Raw genomic sequence first — 25,869 nt, forward strand, 5'->3', positions numbered from 1 at the left:
ACTACTACTATCACTGACTTATTGCTGGTATTTGTAAGTTGCTCTGGGATTTTTTGGGGTGAAAAGCAAGATAAAAATGCTTTAAATAAACAAACCCCACCATTACTCCAAGAAGCTCAAGTCCTCACAACAACCCTGTGTGGAAAGTTAGACTGAGGAGTAATGACTGGCCCAAAGTCACCCAGTGAGCTTCAAGGCAGAGTGGGAATCTGAAACCTGCTCTCCTAGGTCCTACTGCTCAGAACCCAACGGATGAGCAACATACCTAAATAAGAAGAGGAGCACTATAGCCTCTTAGGCCAGGCCTAAACAGGATCCTGACATTCTGGCCAGGTGCAGTTCCTGAGCAGTCTTCAAAGATGCCCGCACAGACGGTGCATGACAGCAATCTAATCCAGAAGTTAACAAGGGACAAAAGTCTGAGGCAAAGTCTTCATGGTAGGAACAAAGGAAGTTACCATCTATTGAATCAGACTGTTGGTCAACCAGGCTCAGTATCACCTACAATGATCAGCAGCATCTCCCCAGGTCCTTCTCAGTCCTACTGGGAGAGATTGGGGATTTTTGCATGCACAACAGGGGCTCTACCACTGAGCTACTGCACCTCTTCTAGGGGATGTTGCAAATGGGTAAAGGCCTATTAAACAGCAGTTCTAGGTCAAGAACCCAAAAGTTAAGAACTTTCCATTCTAAGGGCAGTGAGATCTCATATAGAACAAGTCACCCACTGACTCCCGACTCCACAAGCTTTTAAAATTAATTAGACTGGAAGCATAACTTCTACTCTTCCAGTTTCAATGAACATCTGAAGTCACCTTTGGGTTCACAGGGGTTGCAAAATTTTCCCTTGCAATCAGTCTCAACCAAATCCTAGAAACCCCAAAGCACTGGGCATGTTTTCATTAGCATATGCTGCCAACTCAGATGAAAGATTTCTTCAGTCAAAAGAGCAGGTCTTGCTGAGTGGCACTTGAGCCTATCACCATTCAAAAGAGCATACATTTTTATGTGCAGTCAACAGATTGTTAAGCAACAAAATTGTTTTCTTCTGCCGGTGTTTGGGTCAAAATCATATAAATTGGAGACAATCCATAGCAAAGAATTCAGATACTGGAAATTGTATATGGAGCATCTGGGGGAGGGGGCTGAAGGGAGGCTCCAACTTTATCAAGCCGTCTGCAGCAAGATTTTCACATCTCATTAACAGCATAATGAAGGCTCAATCACAGATACAATAGTCTATAAAGACTGCCAGATTTATGAGCTGTACACAGAAGGTTCGACTTGAAGGGTTTGCTCTGACCGAGATTTATCATCGCCCACTTAAAGAGACCTTTTCAGCATGATACGGTACATGGAATATACATTAAGAGCAGACTGCAAAAGCAATTTGCACATTTCCAGGGGCTTTCATTAGGGCAACTACATGCCTAAGAAGCCACATATTAAAGAATTTTGACAAGTGGTACTAAGAAGTATAAAATGGAATCCATGCCTCAATAAGAGTGAAGAAGGGAGTAGTGGGGATCAGGGACATTGCTGGAAAGAAGCACGATTTACCTCGAAGCAAACAGCAAAACGAAAGCAAGCAGTTTTTAAGCAAACAACTGCACATGTTCCAGTAAACAGATGGAAGCACAATAATGATCTGAGCCTTCTTACCATGTTCCTTAGAGAAAACATACTGCATGAGACAAAAATGACTGCACACTGCACTACCATTTACCATTTATTTGGCATTGCTTGAGATCTAAATGTTGTGGATTCCTGAAGGTCATGAAGTAAATCTGAGGTGAGGATTAAAGGCGGGTGTAAAAAGCTGGCGGAAGCTTGCAATAATGCAAAGTGAGTAAGACACAGCAGTGGAATGGATGGTCAGAGGAACAGAAAAAGAACAGATACTGTATTGGCTCTGAAAACTGAACCGAGAAGCAGCTTTGTAATCACATCCCATTCTTCGTTTAGCAAGAAGTACTTTCTGTATCTGAAGGCTGCTACTGTACCGATATAGTTGGTCAAATTACAGACATTGTCCAGCATCCTGTTTTCCACAGTGACCAACCACATGCTTCCAGGAAGCCTATAGAAGACATTTTGAAGCAAGGTTTGATCCTTGTGAAACAGAACGTTTCTCCCCTCTCCTTCCACATTAAATATGTTCGGGGGTTTCTCCCAACCCTCTGGAGCAGCACAGAGCACACATGGGGGAAGAAGAGGAGGGAAATCTCATTGCACTAGTGCTAATCGTTGCACCAGTGCAACTATTTAGTTGAATATCACCCAATAATATCTTGGTGCCACTATACAAGGCTGGGTGAGCCTCTGTATAATGCAGAATTTGTCAACCTTGGATCCCCAGACCCAGATGCTGTTGAACTCTAATCCTCATCAGCCTCAACCAGCTTAGCCAGTGCTTAGGAATGATGGAAGTTGTAGGCCAACAACATGTAGGGGCTCAAGGTTGAAGAAGGCTGGCATAATGACTTGTTGACAATCCCTGGGAGAGGATGGTTAAAACCGGGGTAAATTTAATGACATGTAGAACACATCACATGAGCAGAAACTGATCCCAAGACAATATGAGATCCTACAAACATTCCAAGAGCATTCACACCAATAGCCACGAATCTTGAGAGTACGAAACGATATATATGAAAGTCAAGGTGAAACACAAAAAAAAATTAAGGAAAATACAAGGCAAATCTCTTCAGTCTAGAGGCTTAAAAATTCACAGGGAAGGAAGGGAAATGAATGGTTTACGTATTAGCATATGTTGTCCATATAATATTCATTATACAGACAACATATGTCGGTATGTAAGCCATTAGTTCCAAATATACTTCCAAGAAAAGTTAAAACATAATACTGGCAGTAAAACTGCACAATGAAAGGATAGCCCATGGCATGATCACCTTATTACAAAGCTAATTAAGGCACAGCATCACCTAAATGTGCTTTTCTCCACGTGTCACCTAAGAGTTCTCTCACTCTGTTTTGAAGCTCTCAGCCCCTATGGCCACTGGGCTGATGCAGCAAACACTGACAAAAGCCTCCACCAATCCCCATCACAGAGTAGCAAGCTCCAATTTGGTACAAAAGTGAAATTCCAGTGAACAACGAGAGCCTCTTGTGCTTCGCAACTCAATTCATATGTCTAACTCAGGTCGTACTTACTGTGGTCTCGATCCTTAGTCAATATGCATTCTTTTATAGATTCTGTTATTCCAAGACTGGCGGCTGTAGGGAGAGGGCCAAGCAGGGATTCCAGGGCAGGTGGCCTCAGAGGAGACTCTTTTTCCTTTGACCTGTCTTTATCCAGAAGTTCACTGTAGAAGTCCTTGTTTAAATGATTCGCAGCTGCTTCCAGTTCTTCGTCTTCTCCCTCCTCTTCTCCAAATATACTCGAGGCATTGTCTTCCATGCAGTCTTTATAGGGAGAGGATCAAATAATTTCATCAAAAATGTTAAAACAGATGTGTGCTATATGCTGCTGGCAGGCTTCTTTAGACTCCTAAGAATCTCTCACAATCCCTATTTCTTTCTAGCGTGAGTTCATTACTCGTCCTTGTCAAAAAACAAACATCAGAGCCACACTCCCCTCCGCTCAGTGAATGCATATTGAAGGTGTGAACAGAGCTGGAAACATGCCCTCTAAAGATGTGGTGGTTGGTGAAGAGGCTGCTTTATGAGCAAAACCAATGCCATTGTGAATTAATTCAATATTTAGCAGTTTTAACTGTGGTGTTTCACCACATTGTAAAGGGGGCAATTGCTAAAATTTGGTTGAAGCCACCAAAACGAAAGGAAACATCTGCCCAGCACCCCTCCATCATTCCTAGGTCCAGCTCCAGCTATGAGTACTCGCCCAGCAAGAGACTTTGCTGAGACCACCAGAGGATCAGTTTCCCCAATTAGCGGCTGACAGGCCTGCTCACAGTGCTTCAAAGTTGGGCTACTGGCACAAGAAAGGTTGCCTTCACAGCTTCCAGCTTTCAGAAATCCCACTCCTTAAGAGTTGGAAGACCACAATCTCTTGATTAAAAGCTCCCTCACACAGATGCCAATGTAACCAATGAAATTATCTGAACAATGAAATGTAAAGATAGAGATGCATTATTCCGCAGTCTTCAATTTTGTTTTATTTTTAAATCAATGAGTCCAACACAGATGGGCACCATCATATATTTTACTACTTTCCTGTATGTCCGTTTTTAATGCATTTCTGGTGACTGGGAGCTTGAAAAGGTTGGGAAGGGAAATGAAGCTATTTATATCCCATACTGTCAGGGAATCAGGAGCAGGAGCAATGGGGAGAGAGGAATTGGAGAGCGAAGGGGAAGAATCCGAGGGCAGCGTAGGGGAGTATGACAGTGGCCCGAGAGATTCCATGAGCTTCTCCAGCGAATCAGAAGATTCCCAGAAGGGGGCGCCGATGGTCAGGGCAAGGGGGGTCCCAGGGGGGACGCACCATAAACAAGGAGCCAGAGGGGAACCCCAAAACAGCAGTGGAGGATCGGGACCAGTTTCCCCACCAGAGCGTAGTGGGGGGGAAGAGTCACATGTGTCAGGGCCAGCGTCTCCTCCAGAGAGGGAGTCAGGGCTGACCACGCCTCCATCGGAGAGTGGGGGAACGGAAGGGAGGTCAGTTGCAGCTAGCCCCCCCGAAGGGGGAAGCAGTGACAGCAGCAGTGAAACGGTCAGGAGGAAAGCTGCTGGCTGGGCGCGCGCGCCAAGTTCAAATGTGCAGGCGTGCGGGACAGCAGGAGACCCGGATGGGGAACCAGCTCCTAAAGCCCGCCGGAGGGAGGGAGAAGGCTCAGGGGAATCAGCCTCAGAGGAGGCTAGAAGGGGCGAGACCCCGGCGGGCAGGCGGACCCAGAGGAGGAAAGAGCAGCGGAAAAGGTGGAGCAAGGCTAGAATCTTAAATTGGTGTCAAGGGGGAGGAGACTCAGACGGAGCATCAGCGGTCTAACGGTTGAGACGTAGAGCTGCGCGCTGCGGCTTTGGAAGTGAAACTGAACTTCAATAAAGACTTTTGTACTTAACAACGAAGCAGCGTTGGTCCTTTGTGAGCTGGGACCTAGGGTAGCTCTGACACATACGTACTTACAAAGTTCTGCAGTTGAGTAGACATATCATCTGGGAAGACATTCACCAATACCAATGCCTGCTCTCTTCCCTGGAAGCTATTTGATTTCTCTACCAATAATTTTTAAAAGTCAATGCAAAACTCTCAATTCGTCTAGTTAGGGCTAACAACACTGAAAGAGGTATCACAAATTCCCCAACTCTGTTAGAAAATCCAACTCTTCCTGCGTCATTCCTAGCTTACAAATGAAATATTTCATTTTGCTCTATGTTCCAAACTGATGCACTTATATACCCAAATTCAAAACTATGGTAAAATCATTCTCACATTTAACATACTCCTGATTAAGGGATTTTAAACAGACTTACCGTCTTTACTGAAATTTGCATAAACTCCTTTTGCTTTTGGTCTGCTATTTTCTAACTCAATCTCTATTTCATCTTGGTAGCTTGATATTTCACCTGCGGTACATACAAATAATTGTCACCAGTGCACAAACACAATGTGGCAGAAATAAGACAATTGAATGAAATGCAGCCTCTACCTTCTAACTCTTCAAGCTTTTTAGACAGCTCCTTCTCAAGCTGGAGAAAGGAGAAAGGAAGACAAATGAGCAACAGAACCAAACTGTACGTTAGGAAGATTTACAAGCACCAATAACTATATCCTGTAAAAGATATATTCTTCAGCAGGCCTGACAACGTTCAAAATCAACAGTTGTGCATGAACTAAACAGGTATGGATTGCATCTGGGGTTTACAATGCACAAGAGAGCCCTATGATCTAGGACACAACAAAAGAAAAGGACTGGAAACTAGATTTAAAATACTGCTTGAAACTCTCCGCTAGATTCATGCCTCAATCCAATAATCAAAGAAAAACTCACAAAAGGTATTTGTTAGATTCTTTGGTTTACTTTATTCGCTCTGAAACTTGCAACCAAAAGCAAATGCAACAAAACCCCACTGGGTATTACAAAGTTTGGCGGTATACCTGACATTCATAAATGCTGGGGTGCTAGGTTTCTCAAAATTAGCCCTTTGACCGGGGGTGGGGGAGCTGAAATCCAGAATTAAGTACACAGATTTGATGACAGGATAGGTGGACATTCTGAATTCACAGCAGGGTAAGATGGGCTCATAATCAATCTAGAAAGCAATTTAGGAGACAGAGAAAGTTAGTTGCCCAAGGTCATCCACCCATTTTCATGGCTGAGTGAGGATTTGAATCTGGCCACTTCACTGTCTCATTAATGATTTGCATGTAATTTTCAAAAGGTTCAAGTCATAATCTTTAGATACAGAAACAGATGAACCAGCTCTTAAAAATTATAGGGGGCTCCATCTCTAAGCGGCAAAGAACATGCCTTACATTCAGATTCTCTAATACAGTCATACCTCCGGTTACAGACGCTTCAGGTTGCATTTTTGGGGGGTTACGGACCGCCGAAACCCAGAAGTTCCGAAACGGGTTACTTCTGGGTTTTGGCAGTCGCGCAAGCGCAGAAGCGCTAAATCGTGCTTTGCGCATGCACAGAAGCGCTGAATCGCAATCCACGCATGCGCAGACGCACCGCTGCGGGTTGCCAACGCTGCAGGTTGCGAATGTGCATCCCACACGGATCACATTTGCAACCCAAGCATCCACTGTACATCATTCACTTTACAGTGGTACCTCGGGTTACAGACGCTTCAGGTTACAGACTCTGCTAACCCAGAAATAGTGCCTCGGGTTAAGAACTTTGCTTCAGGATGAGAACAGAAATTGTGCGGCGGCAGCAGGAGGCCCCATTAGCCAAAGTGGTGCTTCAGATTAAGAACAGTTTCTGGTTAAGAACGGACCTCCAGAACGAATTAAGTTCTTAACCCGAGGTACCACTGTATTTGTAATAATGACCCATGATTAAACAAATGAGTACTTCACTTATACCCAAATGCTGAAAGGAAGGGACCTAGACAGTTTGGTGGGCCATATCTGCCATATCCACTTCATATGGCCACCTGCACACATTGGCTCAATGGTGGGGCACATACGTTGCATGCAGAAGACCCCAGGTTCAGTTCCTACCATGTTCAATGAAGCTGATGATGTAGCAGGAGATGGGCAAGTCCTCAGTCTAAGACCTTAGAGAGCTGCTGCCAGTGAAAGCATACAACATTGGGCTAGATGGACAAATACTCTGACCTAGTTCAAGGCAACTTCTGACAAGTTGTAGATTGGTTGCAACTGCCCAGGAAAGAGGTCTGTCTGGTGCTTCCTAAGCATCAGATAATTAAAATAAACATCATCATCAAAAATAAAGAGAGTGCAGAGAGTACTCATTTTGCACAGTAAAGGCATAATGGCTCTCATGTACCAACAGGGAAATTGCAATGGATTAGCCCTACATTTTACTGTCTGTGGCTGCCATAAATGTCACAGGGAGAGGGACACCAACTGCATTTATAGCCATCACAAACTGGCTATTTCTCAAAAGACCACATTCAATGCATGGCATTTATAGGGCTTTATATTTAATGGGATACTCAATTTTGTCTCTACAATCTAAGTATGCAGATTTTCCCACTGCTGACTCAAGTGTACGCACAAACATGCACAAGGTGCCTGATTGCTATTGAATAGGAAACTTCTCTCCTCATAAACAAGAACCTCTCTTGCCCGGACTGAGCAGTGTTAAGGCAGTCGATTTCATTGGGTGACAACATCTAGTACTCTGAAAGTGAACAATCCCTCCCTGTCTAATTACCCCACACAATTTGGTAATTTTATAAACCTCTATTAGCACCCCACCCCACTTAAATCCACTGTTTTCTCAACTAAAATCTGTAACATCCTTATTCATTCCTTGTAAGAAAGATGCTCTGGCCGGCTCATCATTTGAGTAGCTGTGTTCTGTATCTTCCTCTTGTACCAGCAGTCAAAAGCTGTCTTCACATGGTGAGCAAGAGGTTGTCCCAGGGTGGTGGGTGCAGCAATGACTGTACTTTCTCTCACTTCGTTTTATGCCGGTGGCAATTTTGTATTATGCCACACCCTCATGGCAGCCACTTTGTGACGGGCACCCAGGGCACTCTTTCAAAATCTGAAATGTGTTCGCTGGGACAAAAAGGTTAGCAACCCCTATTCTAAGCCACTGTCTTATAGGGTGTAGACTAGTTTAACACCCAGCCCAGCATTGTTTGCTCAGGCTGGCTGTTTGGGGTCTCACAAAGAGGTCTTTCCCATCAACTGCTGTCTGAGCTTCATAAAAGGAATGCTGATAACTGAAACAGAGACCTTCTGTGTGCCTGTGCTCTACCATGGAGCTATGGCCATTGCTTTATACACATAGGTGGAAATATCTCTTCTGGCATCATGTTGCCACCCAGTTTGGATAGATCCTTTGGGATCATCCCCAACTACCTCCATGGCAGAATGAGTCAGCATCCAAATGTGTAAGTACCTTCGGAATAATAATAATAATAATAATAATAATAATAATAATAATAATAATTTATTTATATCCCGCCCATCTGGCTGGGCTTCCCCAGCCACTCTGGGCGGCTTCCAACAGAATATTAAAATACAATAGTCCGTCAAACATTAAAAGCTTCCCTAAACACAGGGCTGCCTTCAGATGTCTTCTAAAAGTCTGGTGGTTGTTTTTCTCTTTGACATCTGGTGGGAGGGCATTCCACAGGGCGGGTGCCACCACCGAGAAGGCCCTCTGCCTGGTTACCTGTAACTTGGCTTCTCGCAACAAGGGAACCGCCAGAAGGCCCTCGGCGCTGGACCTCAGTGTCCGGGCAGAACGATGGGGGTGGAGATGCTCCTTCAGGTACAGTGGTACCTCTGCTTACGTACTTAATTCGTTCCAGAGGTCCATTCTTAACCTGAAACTGTTCTTAACCTGAAGCACCACTTTAGCTAATGGGGCCTCCCGCTGCTGACATGCCACTGCCGCGTGATTTCTGTTCTCATCCTGAAGCAAGGTTCTTAAGCCGAGGTAGTATTTATGGGTTAGCGGAGTCTGTAACCTGAAGCGTATGTAACCCGAGGTAGCACTGTATACTGGACCAAGGCCGTTTAGGGCTTTAAAGGTCAGCACCAACACTTTGAATTGTGTTCGGAAACATACTGGGAGCCAATGTAGGTCTTTCAAGACGAGTGTTATGTGGTCTCACGGCCGCTTCCTGTCAACAGTCTAGCTGCCGCATTCTGGAAACTACATAGTTGTAGTTTCAAAAGGCAAAGTTAAGTTTCAGCAAAGATCTGGTGGGGATAAAAACTTTTTGAAAATGTCTCTAGAAAACCTTTTGGAGAAAGAGGATTTAAAGACAACACTGAGGAGGAGGAGGAGGAGGAGGAGGAGGAGTGTGTGTTTTCCCCCACAGTGATAATAATTTATATGCAAAATTAGTGCTAGATATTTCAGGACAATCAGCTCAGGAGCAGATTCTAGTGACACTCTGCATGTCTTGGCAAGCAACGTTTTGGAGCAATTCCAATGCAATTTAATCATAATTAATAGCAGTGCTTTTTTAAAAATGGACCAGTTGAAACACAGAATTCTATGTAACATCGTATTCCTCCCCCAACCCTGGGCATCTCCAGTGGGAGCAGAACTTGAAAAGGGGTTTTTTTTTGGTGGGGGGGATCCAATTAACAAGCAAATACCTTTCCAGCTGTGGCCTTGGTTAATTGGGGTGGAAGAATGAGAGTGGCATACAGAAGAGAAGGAATGTACAGGCAACAAAATAAGCTTAGCCGTATCGTGTGAAAGATTTTAAATCTTGTAAGTCAGAATAAATTTGTCGCTGCACAGGGTGGTGAGCTGATGGGGAGAACTTGGGCACAGCAGGTAACCTGCCAGGAATTATGTTGAAAGCAACTGTGACGGCTCTGCAAACGGAGCAAACGCTCGTGCCCAGCGGAATTTCCCAAGCAAAGGCGGGCACTGAATTCAAAACGCTGATGCAGGGCTGGCACATACTCACTTCTCCAACTATCTTCTCTCTGAGCGTTCCCTGGCTACAGCTCAGTCCTCTCTCGCCTCTGCCAAAAAGCTCCACAGCCAAAACCGTCCACCACTCCTTGTTGCTCAGATCACACGCCTCCCTCCTTTCTCGATCCCTCCCACATCCAGTGCATCCTTTAAAAATCTCTGAGAACTTGACCCATCTCTCAGCTCTCACTTCCCCCTATACCCCTTGCCTGTGACCTTCATTCTTCAAACTTTGCTGCTCCTCTGCTGCCCAAACACAAGACTGGGCAAGGCTTGCTCTCAAATGGCTCCACCCACTCACCCTTGCTGCCCCCTCTAGGCATAAGAACCTAAGCGCTCAGATCAGTCAGCCCAGTGGCCCATCTGGTCCAGCAATGCGCTCTCAGTGGCCAACCATATGCCTATAGGAAGCCCACGAGGAGGATGTAGACCCTATAGCACTTTCCCACTTGTCATCCTCAGTGATACCAGAGCATACTGGCTTCATACTGGCCAGTGTGGTGTAGTGGTTAAGAGCGGTAGATTCGTAATCTGGGGAACCGGGTTCGCGTCCCCGCTCCTCCACATGCAGCTGCTGGGTGACCTTGGGCCAGTCACACTTCTCTGAAGTCTCTCAGCCCCACTCACCTCACAGAGTGTTTGTTGTGGGGGAGGAAGGGAAAGGAGAATGTTAGCTGCTTTGAGACTCCTTCGGGTAGTGATAAAGCGGGATATCAAATCCAAACTCTTTTTCAATGCAGGAGGTAACAGCCTTCATGACAAGCAATCATAAATAGCCTAATCCTCCATTGCAAAATGCCTACTCCATAATGCCATTTCATTCTTCCTTACAGCCCCTCATCAAAAACCCCACTTTTTCTATGAAGCCAGTGGCATTTCCCTTTGCCAGCATTCCTCCCCTTTTCCTTGCATCTTCCCTCTTTCTTTCTTTCTTTCTTTCTTTCTTTCTTTCTTTCAAAAAAGACTTCTAATTCCTTAGGGTGTGGATTTTTCTCATTTTCACATGTAAAGAAAGACACCCTACACATTGATGGTTCTAAATAAATAATAGGTAATATCATAATGAAGTGAAGAGCTGTTAGAAATTGAGCTATCAGTGCACTGGGGAAGGGTCTTTTTAAAATAATTTTATCAATATGAAAAGCATATCACAACCACCCAGGTCATTCAGCAGCTTTCCAGAATGTGTGTTAGACTGTGTAATGAATGCCTCTTTGGCAGTTGTTGAAAGGGCTGTGTGTGTGTCCAGTAGCAGACTTGACTCATTTTTCTCTTGGCACACTTGGGCCTGTCAAATATTAGCCCGTCCCTGCCAAAGCCCACAGCTAATACAGATAAAATAAAAAAGTACTGAGTAGCTCAGCTAAGTCTGCCTTTTTGGACATGTTGGTGGGTATATTTCTGGGCCAAACTCAAAAAAATCCAAGGAAATAAAACATCCAAGGCTGTTTCCTAGGAATCTGAATTTTCAGCCTGGACTTGCATGCCCAAGTCCTTATCACCAGTTTCAGACATCTGAAATGTACATCTGGCAGCATCAGTCACCAGAATGAGAACTTGTTCAGAGGGTAACGGGCAGGCAGGGTGGATTTCAGCATGCCTGCAATTCTCACCAGATAAATTGAGGTGAACGGGGGTGTAATGGTTATAGGGGTTGCTCGTGCGTAAGTTGCCGCCACTCCTGGCTAGGTTGCCTGGTTAAACCTTTTCTGTCTGGACAGCCCTTCACTTCGTGGCTGTTTCAGTCGCTAGCAGAATCCGTCAGTGGGCGTTTCTTGAACTTCTTCCAGCAAAGAAGTTCTTTGACGCCAAGTCTACGCCTACTTTCCCTGCACGGAAGTCTTCTGCGCAGGGTGGGTGTGGGTAGCGGAGGACCCGTGCTCTCCCCGCTGGTCTCCGGCGAGGAGTCCTGGAGCCCCCTCGCCGATTCCCCCATCTGCCCCCCTTTATCCCTGGTGTTACGTTGATTTCCTTCCCCAGCCAATGAGTTGCCTCTCTCCCTGCTGGGCCCTTCTCCAGCATCGCTTGGGAGCCTTGCCTCCGCCTCTCGCTCCGATGTCAGTTCCCTGACAGGGGGAGTTTAAATAATATCTGAAATGAAGCCATCCCCATGCACTTCAGTGGCCTCAACCTTGCAATTGGCAGGCATGTCCAAAGTCCGTTTTGAGGGCCTAATCCCGCCCCTGTGGCAGTTTATTTCCTGGGGTAAAATCCTAAAAATCCTTTAAAAAGTCAACTTTGGTTGGCCCTTTGGTCAGCCCTCACAGCCCTTCACCTCATCAAATCTGGCCCTCTTTGAAAAAAGTTTGGACACCACTGGAAGGTTAAGTAAAACTTCTTTCTGAGTGAGTAGCTCAGAGGACCAACTGCTTGGAGGATTAACCACTGCTCTATGTCATTTAAAAATGAGTGGTTGGGATAGTGCATTTGTTTGCAGGATGGTAACTTTCGAGTTCTCTATCAGCAACAAGTATGGCTCATGTAATATGAGGGTACCAGTGGAAACAGAAGACAAATTGTGCTACAAATGAATTGAAGGCTACACAAGCCAACATGGCATTGCCCAGAATAGATTCAACCTACAGTGTTTGTACTTAACAATAGATCAGTATTCTGCTAGGAGCAAAAGACAATATAGAATAACAAGCTGGGCCTGCAACAAAATGCCGCAGTGTAGAATGATCCTGAGGGTCAGATTTAAAGTGCTGGTTTTGACCTTTAAAGCCCTTCACGGCCTAGGACCCTCATACCTACAGGACCACCTCTCCTGGTATGCCCCACGGAGGACCTTAAGGTCCATATATAGCAACACCCTAGAGGTCCCAGGTCTAAGGAAGTTAGATTAGCCTCAACCAGAGCCAGGGCCTTCTCAACACTGGCTCTGGCCTGGTGGAATGCTCTGTCTCATGAGACCAGGGCCCTGCAGGATCTGATTTCTTTCCACAGGGCCTGTAAGACAGAGTTGTTCCACCTGGCCTTTGGCTTAGAATCAGTTTGATTCCCTCCCCCTCTTTCTTTTTCCTTTCTCCTCCTGTGAAGAGGCTGCACCCTAATGTTTTAATGTTGTATTTTAATCTTTTTTTAAATTGTATTTTAATCAACTTGTTTTTATTATTGGTTGTTAGCCACCCTGAGCCCGGTCTTGGCTGGGGAGGGCGGGGTATAAATATTTTTATTATTATTATTATTATTATTACTGCTCCAGTCAATCTTGTCTTCACCAATATTCAATCCATTTCCTCCCCACATCCAGCTTTCTGTCCCCCACCCTAGCATTCCATGTCCCCTGGGTACACCATCCTCACTGGTCTGTTCGGGGAAGTTCTACCCTTACTTTTATTTTTCTAATGATTTTTTATACTTTTGCAAGCCTTGGGGTTCTTTTGTGCCTGTCAATACCTCCTCTCTCATGTGCAAATGGTACCACCTTGTCTATAGAAGGACCATCACTCACCTCTGAAATTTGGAAATGGGGGGGGATGACAATACAATGTGGAAAACACCATTTATCACACCCACCCCACCCGCATTATCTCCTGTCATCCCTACCCAAAAGAACCAAGCATTAAAATCAATAACAGCGCCATACCAACAAAAGATCAATGGCTGTACAAAAACCTCATAGAGTTCGTAGGATTAGCAAGTATGACAGCCAAAATAAGGGACTGGGATGAAAGGGAAACAAGGGGCAAGTGGGAATATCTTGGAGAATACTTAAAAAGAGATGACATTAGAATCAATTTGCAAGTGGGAACAATTTTCTGAGCAGCAGCAACAGAAACTAAGGAAAAGATGGAAGTAAAGAATGGCGGAGAAACTAATTGAGATGCAACATAATGAAGGTTTTCTTTAGAGGGTTAGATTGGGAAGTCTGAATGAAATGCTTTAAGATGAAAAAATGTAAAAAAGATGCAGAAGGTGTACTGTAAAATGTGTGAATAACAAATCAACAAAATCAACAATAGCTCAAGCTGATGCCAATCAATGAAATTTCACACGTATCAATTGGCAATGCTTTGCTCTGTGCTGAAAGTAAAATCTGAAAGGGCTTAGGGCAGGGTCTTCTTTGTGCTGGTGCTTTGGAAAGTTCACACATTTAGATGAATGATGAAACAGATATTAAATATTTCATTTCTTTTTCATGACACATGGATGGGTCTAATGATTTAGATGAATGATGAAACAGATATTAAATATTTCATTTCTTTTTCATGACACATGGATGATCCTGATTGTTTTTGAGAATTATTTTTACACATCAGGTTTCGATGACGTGTTGGAGCTGACCTAACGATTATATGATCTTGCTGGTATTATTTGCACTTTCATGTGGTTCTTTTTTCATCGCTCTTGGCTTCCAGATGGAGGAATAAAGCAGGATAGAATTCTATAGACACTGCCTTTCCGGCAACAAAAGCAAGGAAGAACTATGCGTACAAAAGCATTCACCTGCTGAATCTTTATCTTTCGTTGACCAGCTGTAAATGAAGGAGGGTCACATTCCTCTTCCAAATCAATTGTCATGAACTCATCTATTGTTAGCTGACTTGCAGGTGTGTCTTCAAACTCTGTAAGTCTAAAAGCACATGGGAAAAGGTTAACACAGGATTTCTCTCCGTGAATTTCACAGCAGACCAACAGAAAAAGATGTAAAAGATGTTCCCCAATTCAAAACAAAACTATGTAAAGATCTCAGCCAAAACAATTTCAAATAACCCGTCTTTAATGGCCAACAAGCAAGGCCTATAATCCCTTTTTCCAACATAAAATGCCCATTGAAATGCAATTCCAGAGGGACAGTCATATTAATCTGCTGCAGCGAAAATAAGAAAGAACATTATGGCACCTTTAGACTAACAATTAAATAGGGCAAGAGCTTTAATCAGATGTATGAAGTGTTATCGTGAGTTGCAGGAACATATATGCCCATGGATAGCGGGGTTATAAAGAGTGAAGTCACAAGGAAATTCTTGCATTTAATTTCCTTTATAATCGATCTTTATAATTATCATTAACTTGACTAATTGATAAACTGCAGCACAGCCTGAAGCTATCAAAGCACTGTATATAACAAAATAAAAATGAGATAAAATACAAAAAATGCAAGCTCTGAAAGCAACAAAACCATTTGTACAAATTCTTATAATTATTTTTAAAATTTCTACAGATATACATTCCATAAATGACTGGGTCAGACCTCAGAGAAAGCCTTCTTCCACAAAAATAGAAGACGCTACTACGCTTTAATTTGACAGTAGTCAAATTAAAATGCAGGAACAAGCTTTACGTTCATCTCAAAAAAAATGTAATAAATCAATATTGTTTAAGTACAGTAGTGCCCCGCAAGACGAACGCCTCGCAAGACGAAAAACCCGCTAGACGAAAGGGTTTTCCGTTTTGGAGGCGCTTCGCAAAACGAATTTCCCTATGGGCTTCCTTCGCAAGACGAAAGCGCATAGGGAAATCTCCAGGACAGAGGGGAAGCGCAGCGCGTCTTCCCCACTGTCCTCGGACCTCCTCCGAAGGCTGGCAGTGGGGCGGAGAGACCTCCTCCCGCCGCCAGCCTTCGGAAGGCTGTCCTGAAGACTTGCGGTGGGAGGAGGGTTTTCCTTCCCACCGCCAACATTCAGAATGCTGTTCTGAATGTTGGCGGTGGGGAGGAAAAACCCTCCTCCCACCGCAAGCCCTGGGAACAGAGGAGAAGTGCTGCGCGCCTTCCCCTCTGTTCCCGTACCTGTCCTGAAGGCTTGCGGTGGGGAGAAAAGCCCTTCTCCGCACCGCCAGCCTGGCAAGCGGTCTCCATAGGAACGCATTAATTGATTTTCAATGCATTCCTATGGGAAACCGTGCTTCACAAGACGAAAAACTCGCAAGAAGAAAAAACTTGCGGAACGAATTAATTTCGTCTTGCGAGGCACCACTGTATTCATGATAGCCCCCATATTGCATTCAAGTTTAAGTCATCCAGCCCTGTACTGACAGCAAGGCCTACAGAGTCAAAAGTAGAGGTCCCTTCCAAGCCTGTAATCTGAGATCCTTTAACTTGAGATATTTGGGAATGAATGTGCAATGTTATGTTACACATGCAAAGCTCGGGCAGTGACATTTTGGGTGTTGTGGTTTTTTTTTAGCACACACACAAACACAAAATTGTGGGGGAAATTTATCCAATACTTTCAAATCAATAGAGTACAAGAAATTATCAGCTCTGGCCTGGGAATAACCATACTGCTTTCAGAAGCATTTCTCCCCCCTCTCCTCACTTCAAGTGTGATGAACACTACGTACTTAATAACACTTTGCATTCTTATAGCACATTTTAAGTGTTCAAAGCACTTCATATACTCTTGCAGTAATCCTGTGAGGCAGGCCAGTATTATCAGCCCCATATTGCTGCTGGCAGGAAGCTGGAGCTGAAAGGACAATCACTTTGCAACCACTACTTGATGAGCTCCAGGCGAATGTGAAGCTTGAAGCAGGGATTTCCTGGCTTCTGCTCTTAGCATCTGCATTGCAAGCACTCCTCAGACTGGGGGGAAATAGCAACCGTACGCCACAAAACGGCAAAAGCTATACCTAGTGGATGAACCATCCATCTCTCATGCCACGAGGACCTATCCTGCAGGAATTCAAGTACCAACTGTTCTCCAAGAAGGCATTACATACCATCACAAGCTTCACTTTGAATCTTCAGGTGAGGTTTTTCAATGTAATCGGCCCCTTTTTCCACTTCCTGAAAAGTTACAGTCTTTACAAGTTACAGAACTGGATATCCAAGATAATTCTGTACCTCTGGATTGGGACCAACCAAGAAAGAAAATGATCTGGGCTTGTTTTGGTGGTGGTAGTGGGGGAAGCAGTGATCGAGACACCTGTTGCCAGCAAGAGATGGGATAGCTGGTTTATTTCACCAAGCAGTTTCTCTGTTTTATTTTCTTCATTCTGCACACACATGCATAGTGCATACAGAAGAGCAGGTAGCAGTCTGGAAGCAGGCGTGAATAGGGACAGCACTGAACCCCACCCCCAACTGAAACTGGATGCGACACCTGGCCCTTGTTCCTACTGTGACCCAAGAGGGTGGGGAGGGTCCTGGGGGCTGCCCTTTTAACTCTCACGGCGGCCTTGCCACATGAAATAAAAGAACAGGTGGCAAAAAGGAGCCACCCTAGCTGATTGGCTTAATGGTTGGCTGACACCAGATAGCAGTTCAGCTCTAGCCTAAGTTGAATTATATCCAACTCTCTTATCTTCTGCTATACCAGGCTTCTTCAACCTCGGCCCTCCAGATGTTTTGAGACTACAATTCACATCATCCCTGACCACTGGTCCTGCTGGCTAGGGATCATGGGAGTTGTAGGCCAAAAACATCTGGAGGGCCAAGGTTGAGGAAGCCTGTACTATACACACACAGTGCTTTTTGTGATGGCATCACAGGGGCAGAATTTCATCACATTTGTTGTTGCTGCTGCCGCCCATGGGAGTCGTTTTGTGCTGGCACCCACAGCACTGGTATTATCATTATTAAATCACCTTCCTCACCAAAGTCATCCAAAGTGACTTATAATGTAGACCCAAAAGCCAATGACAATGAACATAACCAATACAAAACTTTTTAAAAAACCAACAACCCACAACCCACATCTATACAAAAAAAATATCTGCAGGTCTTGGAGATCCTGCCCCACCAAAAGAGACCACAAGTAATTGAAGCCCTTCAAATTAAAGGTCAAATCCTCAGGTAAAACAGAAACGATTTGCCTTTTATCAAGATATTGAGTATCAGCGCCTCGTTTTTCACCAATAAAAAGAGAGCACTGTCTGAATCCACATCCATGAACCCCTATCTCCAACACGACACCCTCAAAAGTGGCCAGCAAAAAGTGAAGCAGCATAGGATCTCCTGCAGATGAAAAAGGGAGGTATGAGGATAGAAACAGGCTGGTTGCTTTGAGACAGGTAACAGATTTGACCCTTATCGAGCTGGCAGGTTGGTATGAGATAACACTCTACAGGCTAAGACCAGGTTATGATGCTACCAAAGCATGCTCTTCAACTGTGACCCTGGATTGCTGGCCCCCAATGACAGAAATGCAACAAGGCAAGGCAATGTGTGTCTGTTCAGAGCAGAAGCAGAAATGTGCTGTACCTCCCAGGAGTTCTTCTAATACAATGCAGGTATCCTCACATCACGACATCTACATACCAGTCCCTGACCCATCACAATGATTAGCATATTGCTAGTCAAGAAACCAGGTTTTGGCCACATGTACGGGGGGAAACCTAAGAATGGCTTGGACTCAAGCCAAGGGTGCTGTAAAGATTTGAACTTAAGACAAGTGCTTTCTAATTCCGGCAAAAGCAGCAATGATTCTGTCAGAGTTAGACAAACATAACTTGTAATCCTCTTACAAGTGTCACAGACTATGTCAAAGAAATCTTCGGGGACCCAAAATTTTTCTAGCTCATCTATGGATCAATGATAGTCTAAGGGCAAAAGGAAGAAACAGCAAACCATTTTGGGTTGTTTTTGTACTGACTTTGTAGCTGCAACTCTCAAGCGACAGCAATGCTGACAACTGCTTAAGCGAGTGTGAAAATGAAAGTACTGAAGTCTACCAGCAAATTCTTAGTGTCTTTGTTGTAAATAGTTTGCTGAAATGTTAGACTCGCTTGGAGGAAAATCCTGTGGGGAAAATGGCACTTTCTCTATGGAAGGAAAACAGAGGTTGATCAGTGAAGTTACTGGAAGAAATATCAGAAAGATACTCAGATTGGATCTTTGCCTAATGTGCGAGCAAGCTGCTTGTCATTCAACCAATGATAGCGCTTTGAAATTATGCTAGTATGTATTTCAGGCCTCTACTTAATTTAGCAAAGCAATTCTTGGTGCCTCTCCAATGAAATTTGTATCCAGATACCAAAAAAAGCCATGCACTTCCATTCATAACAAACATTCTTTTCCTTTTGGTAAGATCCCAAATTCCTCTTCTCAGCCATCTGCTTAACAGCTGATTCAAGATCCGTCTTGACTGACACATATCCGCTAACCACTGACATTGCATGTTCCCCACCCTACCCCAAGTGCTTAATATAACCTCGCCTCATCTTGCTCTCTTTCATTGTTAAAAAAGTTTAATACAATGCCCATGAAAAACATCAGAACCTGACCTATCACAAAGCCAACCCCCCCAAAAAAAACAGAATATCACTTCTTCCACTCCTAAAAATAACCCATGCTAGAGTCTGCTGTGTACATGAACTTGTTCACCCCTACAAAGTGAAGCCGAAGGAAATGTCATTCAGTATAAGAATCCTAGAATCCTAGAATTGTAGAGTCGGAAGGGAGACCAAGGGTCATCTAGTCCAACCCCCTGCAATGCAGGAATCTCAATTAAAGCACCCAGATGGCCATCGAGCCTCTGTTTAAAAGCCTCCAAGGAAGGAGAGTCTACAAGCTCCCAAGGGAGACCCTTCCACTGTCAAACAGCTCTTACTTTCAAACAGTTCTTCCTGGTGCTTAGTCAGAATCTCCTTTCTTGTAACTTGGAGCCATTGGTTTGAGTCCTACCCTCAAGCAAACAAGCAAAATAATTATGTATTCTCCAAAAACTGTCAATACAGGTTAAGAGTGTGCAGTTCCAGTGTATATGATTTTATAAAGCTCCGACACTTGGATGCAGTTGATGGAAGGCAGAAACTAATGACCAAGAAGATTCTGGAAGATAGGACCATTGTTCCATATAACACAGTATTGCACAATATCAGGGGTAGGCAATGGAGTGCCCTTCAGATGAACTGCAGTTCCCCCCACAGCTGATCATTGACTATGCTGGTTGATGCTCATGGGAGGTGGGAGTCCAACAAGAACTCGTTGTCTATACTGTCGGGAGACAGCTCTACCAGACTTCTTTCCTTGTCCTACCAGGAGATGGCAGAGACTGGACTTGGGAGCTTTTGCGTGCAAATTATGGGCTCTGCCACTGAACTGCAGTCCTCCCCAGATACAGTGAACTGAGAAAAAGAGGGACAGGGAGAGGAAGGGGCAAGAAATCTACTCCCAACCTCACCCTGAGAAAAACCTCAGGTGAAAAAGCAATGACTATCACAAGAAGCAGTGTGTGTGTGTTTTAAACAGTTATGTGAAACAAGTACTTATTAATTCAGCCAACTTCTACCTAATGACATTTCAAGAATCTAAGTGCTTGAAGGAAAAATCTTGGGCTCAGGAAGACTTACTCAAAAAGGTTTGTTTTGAATATGCCTCTGCGATAAATGCAATATAATGTGGGGTTATTTGAGAAACATCAATCATGTTTTATGGATTTGTGATAAATACAGTTGTAATTATAGCTCCCTGAAAATAATTCAGCTGTCACGTTTACCTTGTCAAAGTAAATAACACTGTCAATTTAGTTGATATGCATGACCTGAGTAAACATTTCAAAGCACGAATTTTGCAGTTACGCTCCTTCATTTTAAACAACTGCTCAAATGAATGTGCTTCCACTACAATTCAGCACATTTGCTATCACTCAAATAAAATGAAGGCTGCGCGCCAATAATCCATCCAAATGATTTGGAAACCGTGCAAAGTATCTGCTCCGCAGTGCCACGCACTTTTAAATGGGCTTAAATCGGTATGTTGATCAACTAAAGATCAATCAGTCAGAATTGTGGCTTTCAAATGATGTTCCTATGAAGCCAGGATTTGCCCTGAAACTTATCAAGTGGATTAGAAAGCAAAATTAATTAGAGATACGCCATTTGATGCTATAAAGCAGCGGGATGGCGAACTAGATCTGGGCCAAGTTTGACACGCATACAGGACCAGCCACCTGTCAATCACAACAGTGTCAAGTAGGGCTGGGTGACATCTGGTTTTCAACATCACAATATACCACCAGCTAAACACTGTGATATACTGATATAATCACAATATCTGAGATAAAGATAGAAGTATATAGAGGCATTAGCTAGCTTCACAGTTTTTCCCACATTGTGATTTTGGCACAGCACACACACGCACACATAATTCACAATATATTGCCAGGTCAAAAACTATTAGCTTACCAGTAATACATCCAATATATTAAACTGTATTTTCAAGTCATTTTTCAGACTTAAGTATTTTAGCATTTATTGAAAGCATAAGCAATAGAAAAATTCAGTGAGATAATTCTGCAGCTATTTGCTTTTTAAGAGAGGATGACAAGCTCCATACCACTCGACTGTACAGACAATGGTTTTAGAATTCCTATTTAATGCAAATGGTTAAAAAGTGTATAATGTGTTTTTGCAAGATGAACTCAACAAAACACAAACACTTTTTAAAACGGAAAGCCATTTTTTAATAATACTTTTAAAAAAATATGCTGTGCCAATTAAACATATGGGATTACATGGAAAATTTCCATCATACAACACATTTGTCATTCAGACCCATCAATGATGTTGTATTATTTAATAAGGTTGACTCATTTGTGCATGCTACTGTATGGTTCACTTCAACCTCTGAAGCATTTCAAATGATGGGCTTTAAAGAGATTTCTTTTATCGGCAGCAAGCTACAGGGAGAATCACCTTCCATCCTATGAGTTGCAAATACATCCCATGGGTTTTACTTAAAACAAGTCCACAGCATCTAAGCCTAAGCCCTAATAATTTTTGTTGCCAGCATATTAAATGAAATGCTTGCAAGGCAGTGGAATCCTTGCCTTAACATCTCTGTAGAAATGACTAATTTTAGAACAGTTTTTCCAATCCCAAAATCCCTTGAACATATCATATAGGAGGTTTCAAAGTTCACAGTACAGAAAGGCAACCTCCTTAGCTTCAATGAAGGGGGAAGCTGCGTGCAAAGGAAATAAAAAAGGAGCTGCTCTTTTTGTGTAAATGAATGGGGAAGTCTACATGCACAATAATTCTACATGTTCATCCTTGAAGACATTGGTAATGGGTGGGAGCAGCTGAGTTCCCATGTTTTGTCTTCACTGTCCTATAGCTTTGACAGCCCGCTTGAGCTGAAGGTCTTACTAAGTACGAAGGTGAGGAAATTGTTTGGGACAAGTTTGGGGCAAATGCAAATTCAACAAGCCTCGTGTTCTGTAGAGTTCTCCAATGCAAGACAACTTCAAATGAGTCACTCTCTAAGGGAAAACTCCAAGTGGGTATGTTGTAAGGTACAACAACAGACCTTGAACCTGGAATTTCATAACCATGGGAGATGGTCAAGTGAGTTGTCCGTCTAGGTGAGCAACACTGGCACCAGTAACTGGCGAGTAACAGGAAACCTCTGAGTTGGCTATGCCTCATAGAATCATAGAGTTGGAGAGCTGGAAGGGACCACAATGGTCATCTGATCCAACCCCCTACAATAGATAAAGGATACCAAGCCTTCTGACCTTGCCTAGCCTACAGAGCAGTACCTTCTCCCTGCTAAGACCTCAGCTCTTCAAATCTAGGCTCCAGGACCAGCAACTGACCTGGATTCAAGAATAGACCTTCCCAGCCTATATCTGGGTACAGCCACTCCTCACAGCCCAAGCTAGGCCCTGGTGCTCACCACCATTCATATTCCTATCAGCGGAAAGTTCTGTGTGAAACTGCTACTCTTGCACAGGGTCAGGATTGTGCAGGCAAAGAATGTCTTTCTAGAAGTGTAAAATAGTCCTGTCCTCATGGTAAACACATTGCACTGCATCTTACGTAAAATGTGAAGACCCCCACAAACTTGACCTACCTTTTTCTTAGTGTTGATTCACCAACTTTAACCACTCTGATGACTTCTTTCACAGTGCGCCGAAAATCATGCATTCTTGCCGCAACTAGAAGAGCTAGAGCATAAACAGGGAAAGGGCTACATCAAAAGGCAGTTCAATGCGGGGGAAAGCAAGGGAATACAGTGAGTCATGCAAGTACCATCTGAAATTCTAATTCTCATATTAATTTTAAAATATTGATGTTTAGCTCTGGGCTTGAATACAGAGTGATTAAATTGGAATTTTATAAAACTTACTTTGCATGCAGTAAAATCAAGCCAGCTGCAGAAAAAGTTCTGTAAATGCAACACAGGGCTTTTTTCTTTTTCTTTTGGACACACCATATATATATATATATATATATATATATATATATATATACACACACACACACACACACACACACACACACCCTTGCAAACTCACATGCACACACACACACTGCAAGGCAAAGGGCAAAGAGCTCCAGCATTGATGCAAAGTTCACGTTCCTCACCCCAACGATCATGATCAGACATGGCTGAAGCAAAATGCTGTAGCATTGCAGAAGCTAAGTGACTATGCAGATTAGGGGGTGGAGCTATGCAGATAGAAGAAGGCTTGATTCTCAATGGCAAGGATCACCCGGGGATGGAAAGCAGGTTTAGTCCATTCATCCCAACCCCAACAGGGTTCTCAAGTGCACCCATTTACATATATTTAGATGGATGTTATTTATGTTCTGCATTTGTCCCTCATCTACATAATCAGTGAAACTGTCTCAACCTAAAAAAAGATTATAAAAGATGACAAAAAAATGCTTGACCTGTAGTTGTGGAATGCCACGGTCAAGATTACAAGAATAAATCTGTCCAGGACAAACAGGTGCAGAACCCTGGCTTAAATAAAATGGGATTGCCTTCTGATCCAGCTGTATGATGTCTGGGATCTGTGGGCAAATTCCCTTCCACTGTAATCTGTACCAGGGCTTGAGTTATCTGTGGTTCAATTGAAAGCACAACAGAAGCTTTTAAAGTACAGAAAGGAATGGACAGGGGGATAATTTTCTCCCTAATTCTAGAACCTGAAAAGTCACCCAGCAAAATCAACTAAGAGCAGAGTCCAAACAAAAACAAAAAAACCCCACTTTTCCAAACAACATTTATTCACAGGGTTGTCACCCAAGTCAATAAATCCTAGTCAATAAAATCTGTACAAGTTTGCATGTGAATAAACAATAATTCTGAAGAAAAGGCACTGCTAACACATAATGGGCACTATGCAGCAATAGTTAGATTCAGAGTAGACCTATCGAAATCAATAGAATTAAGTAACTTGCCCATTTATTTCACTTTGTGCAAGCAGTTTTGCTCTACATGATGGGACTTTCTCCCCTCTCCTCTTGCCCTCTGTGTTTCCCTAACCCTCTGGAGTAGATACAGGAATAGTGCAGGGCACACATGGGGGTGGGGGAAGAGGGCAAAAAAGTCTCATTGTACAAGTGCGAGTCTTTCTACTCATGCATTTTTATATAGAAAATGGCACTGAGAATGGCTAATGTCTGATACCACCCTGTACCTACACTTCACAGTAGTCATAGTCTTGAAGGGAGTATTTTAAGGGAGAATTGGGCATTTCCCTTCAACGTCACCTGTCACCCCCAAGTCTCTTTAAAGCACTTATCTTTTATAGAGTTGGTTTTGTTTTAATCTTTGAAAAACTGATTAATTGGTTAAATTTTGCGGTATTACTTCGCTGACTAGTGCAATCAAATGCCATCGTGTTCACGGCCCTGCTTCAGAGTTTTCCAAAGGAATCTGGCTGGCCACTGTTAAAAGAAAATTGGACAAGATTGATCATAGTCTGATCCAGGAGGCCCTTTCTTCTGCTCTTACATAATCACCTAATTCCATGTGCTACAAAAACCACTAGCACGATGCTCTTCAGGGAGCTTATTGTCTCTGCTCGAGGAATACTAATGTGCGGATTACTCCACTAGAAACACATGCTGCGTTGCGAGGGGTTCTGTTAGGCCAGGGGAGGGTGGACTTTAGCCTTGCTTTCTTTGGCAAAACCTCAAGCCCCCAACAACTGCAGCCAGATGCAAAATAGTGGCATGGGGACACGTTGTTTAAATCAGGGGTGGACAACCCGTGGCCCGCAGGGATCATTTAAACGGCCCCTGAACAGAGCTGCCCGATCAGCAAGTCCCCGCGAGCTGCACTAAACAGCGCAGCGTGGAGCAGGGACTCGCTTCCGTGGCGCCGGAACACGATCCAGCCCACGGAGTGATCTTGACAGGAGTGAACCAGCCCAGGTTAGGTAAACCTTGCCGACCCCTGGTTTAAATTAAGGGACAGGGCACCTCCGAGACATGCTCAACCCTGGAAATTGTTTCCAGCACCAGGACTGAGCTTTCCGTCATGTCACACAAAGACCCAGCCCTGGTTTTCCTCCTCAAGCTTTCTTCCTATCAGCAGCACAATTTAGAAAGGGGGGAAGGGCTTTCTGTTGTTGCTCTTGTGAAACAATTTGGAGTCAAAGTCTTTGCTGATCTACTGCAAACCATACAGTGATTGGTTACCAGCAGAGTCTGATCTACCGTTCTGTTGTTGCCGGCATCCATCTATCTCAAGAGACAACAGAGTGCACCTCTGGAGGTGAAGTCAAACTGCTGCATTAGCAGCACCGAAGTGACCTCCCTGGGGTACAAACCTGGGCAGTGTGTATTTCTATGGGTCCTGAGCTGCCCAGAGGACAAGACCCGCCTCTTGGCTCTGCTGATGTGGTCCAAAGGAAAGCAGAGCAGTATGTTTGAGAGTCCCATGGACTGCAAGAAGATCAAACCTATCCATTCTTAAGGAAATCAGCCCTGAGTGCTCACTGGAAGGACAGATCGTGAAGCTGAGGCTCCACTACTTTGGCCACCTCATGAGAAGAGAAGACTCCCTGGAAAAGACCCTGATGTTGGGAAAGATGGAGGGCACAAGGAGAAGGGGATGACAGAGGATGAGATGGTTGGACAGTGTTCTCGAAGCTACCAGCATGAGTTTGAC

At 43.8% G+C, this 25,869-nt stretch overlaps 1 protein-coding gene across 2 annotated transcripts in view; it reads right to left on the reverse strand.

Annotated features, from left to right (window-relative positions):
* Positions 1–25,869, reverse strand: part of BRF1 (BRF1 general transcription factor IIIB subunit) — a 196,703-nt gene that overhangs the window by 84,926 nt on the left and 85,908 nt on the right. For both annotated transcript variants that reach the window (XR_014548191.1, XM_083614291.1), the window contains exons 7-11: positions 22,816–22,909; positions 14,523–14,649; positions 5,634–5,673; positions 5,458–5,550; positions 3,175–3,426 (exon numbers count right to left, since the gene is read on the reverse strand). Coding sequence is in view for 1 of the 2 variants with exons in the window: in XM_083614291.1 (XP_083470417.1) it covers positions 3,175–3,426; positions 5,458–5,550; positions 5,634–5,673; positions 14,523–14,649; positions 22,816–22,909 (606 nt within the window). In the remaining variant the exon portion in view is untranslated. The remainder of the gene's footprint in view (positions 1–3,174; positions 3,427–5,457; positions 5,551–5,633; positions 5,674–14,522; positions 14,650–22,815; positions 22,910–25,869) is intronic.

The sequence above is a fragment of the Podarcis filfolensis genome (assembly GCF_964270895.1).
Source record: "Podarcis filfolensis genome assembly, chromosome: 1".
Lineage (NCBI taxonomy): Eukaryota > Metazoa > Chordata > Lepidosauria > Squamata > Lacertidae > Podarcis > Podarcis filfolensis.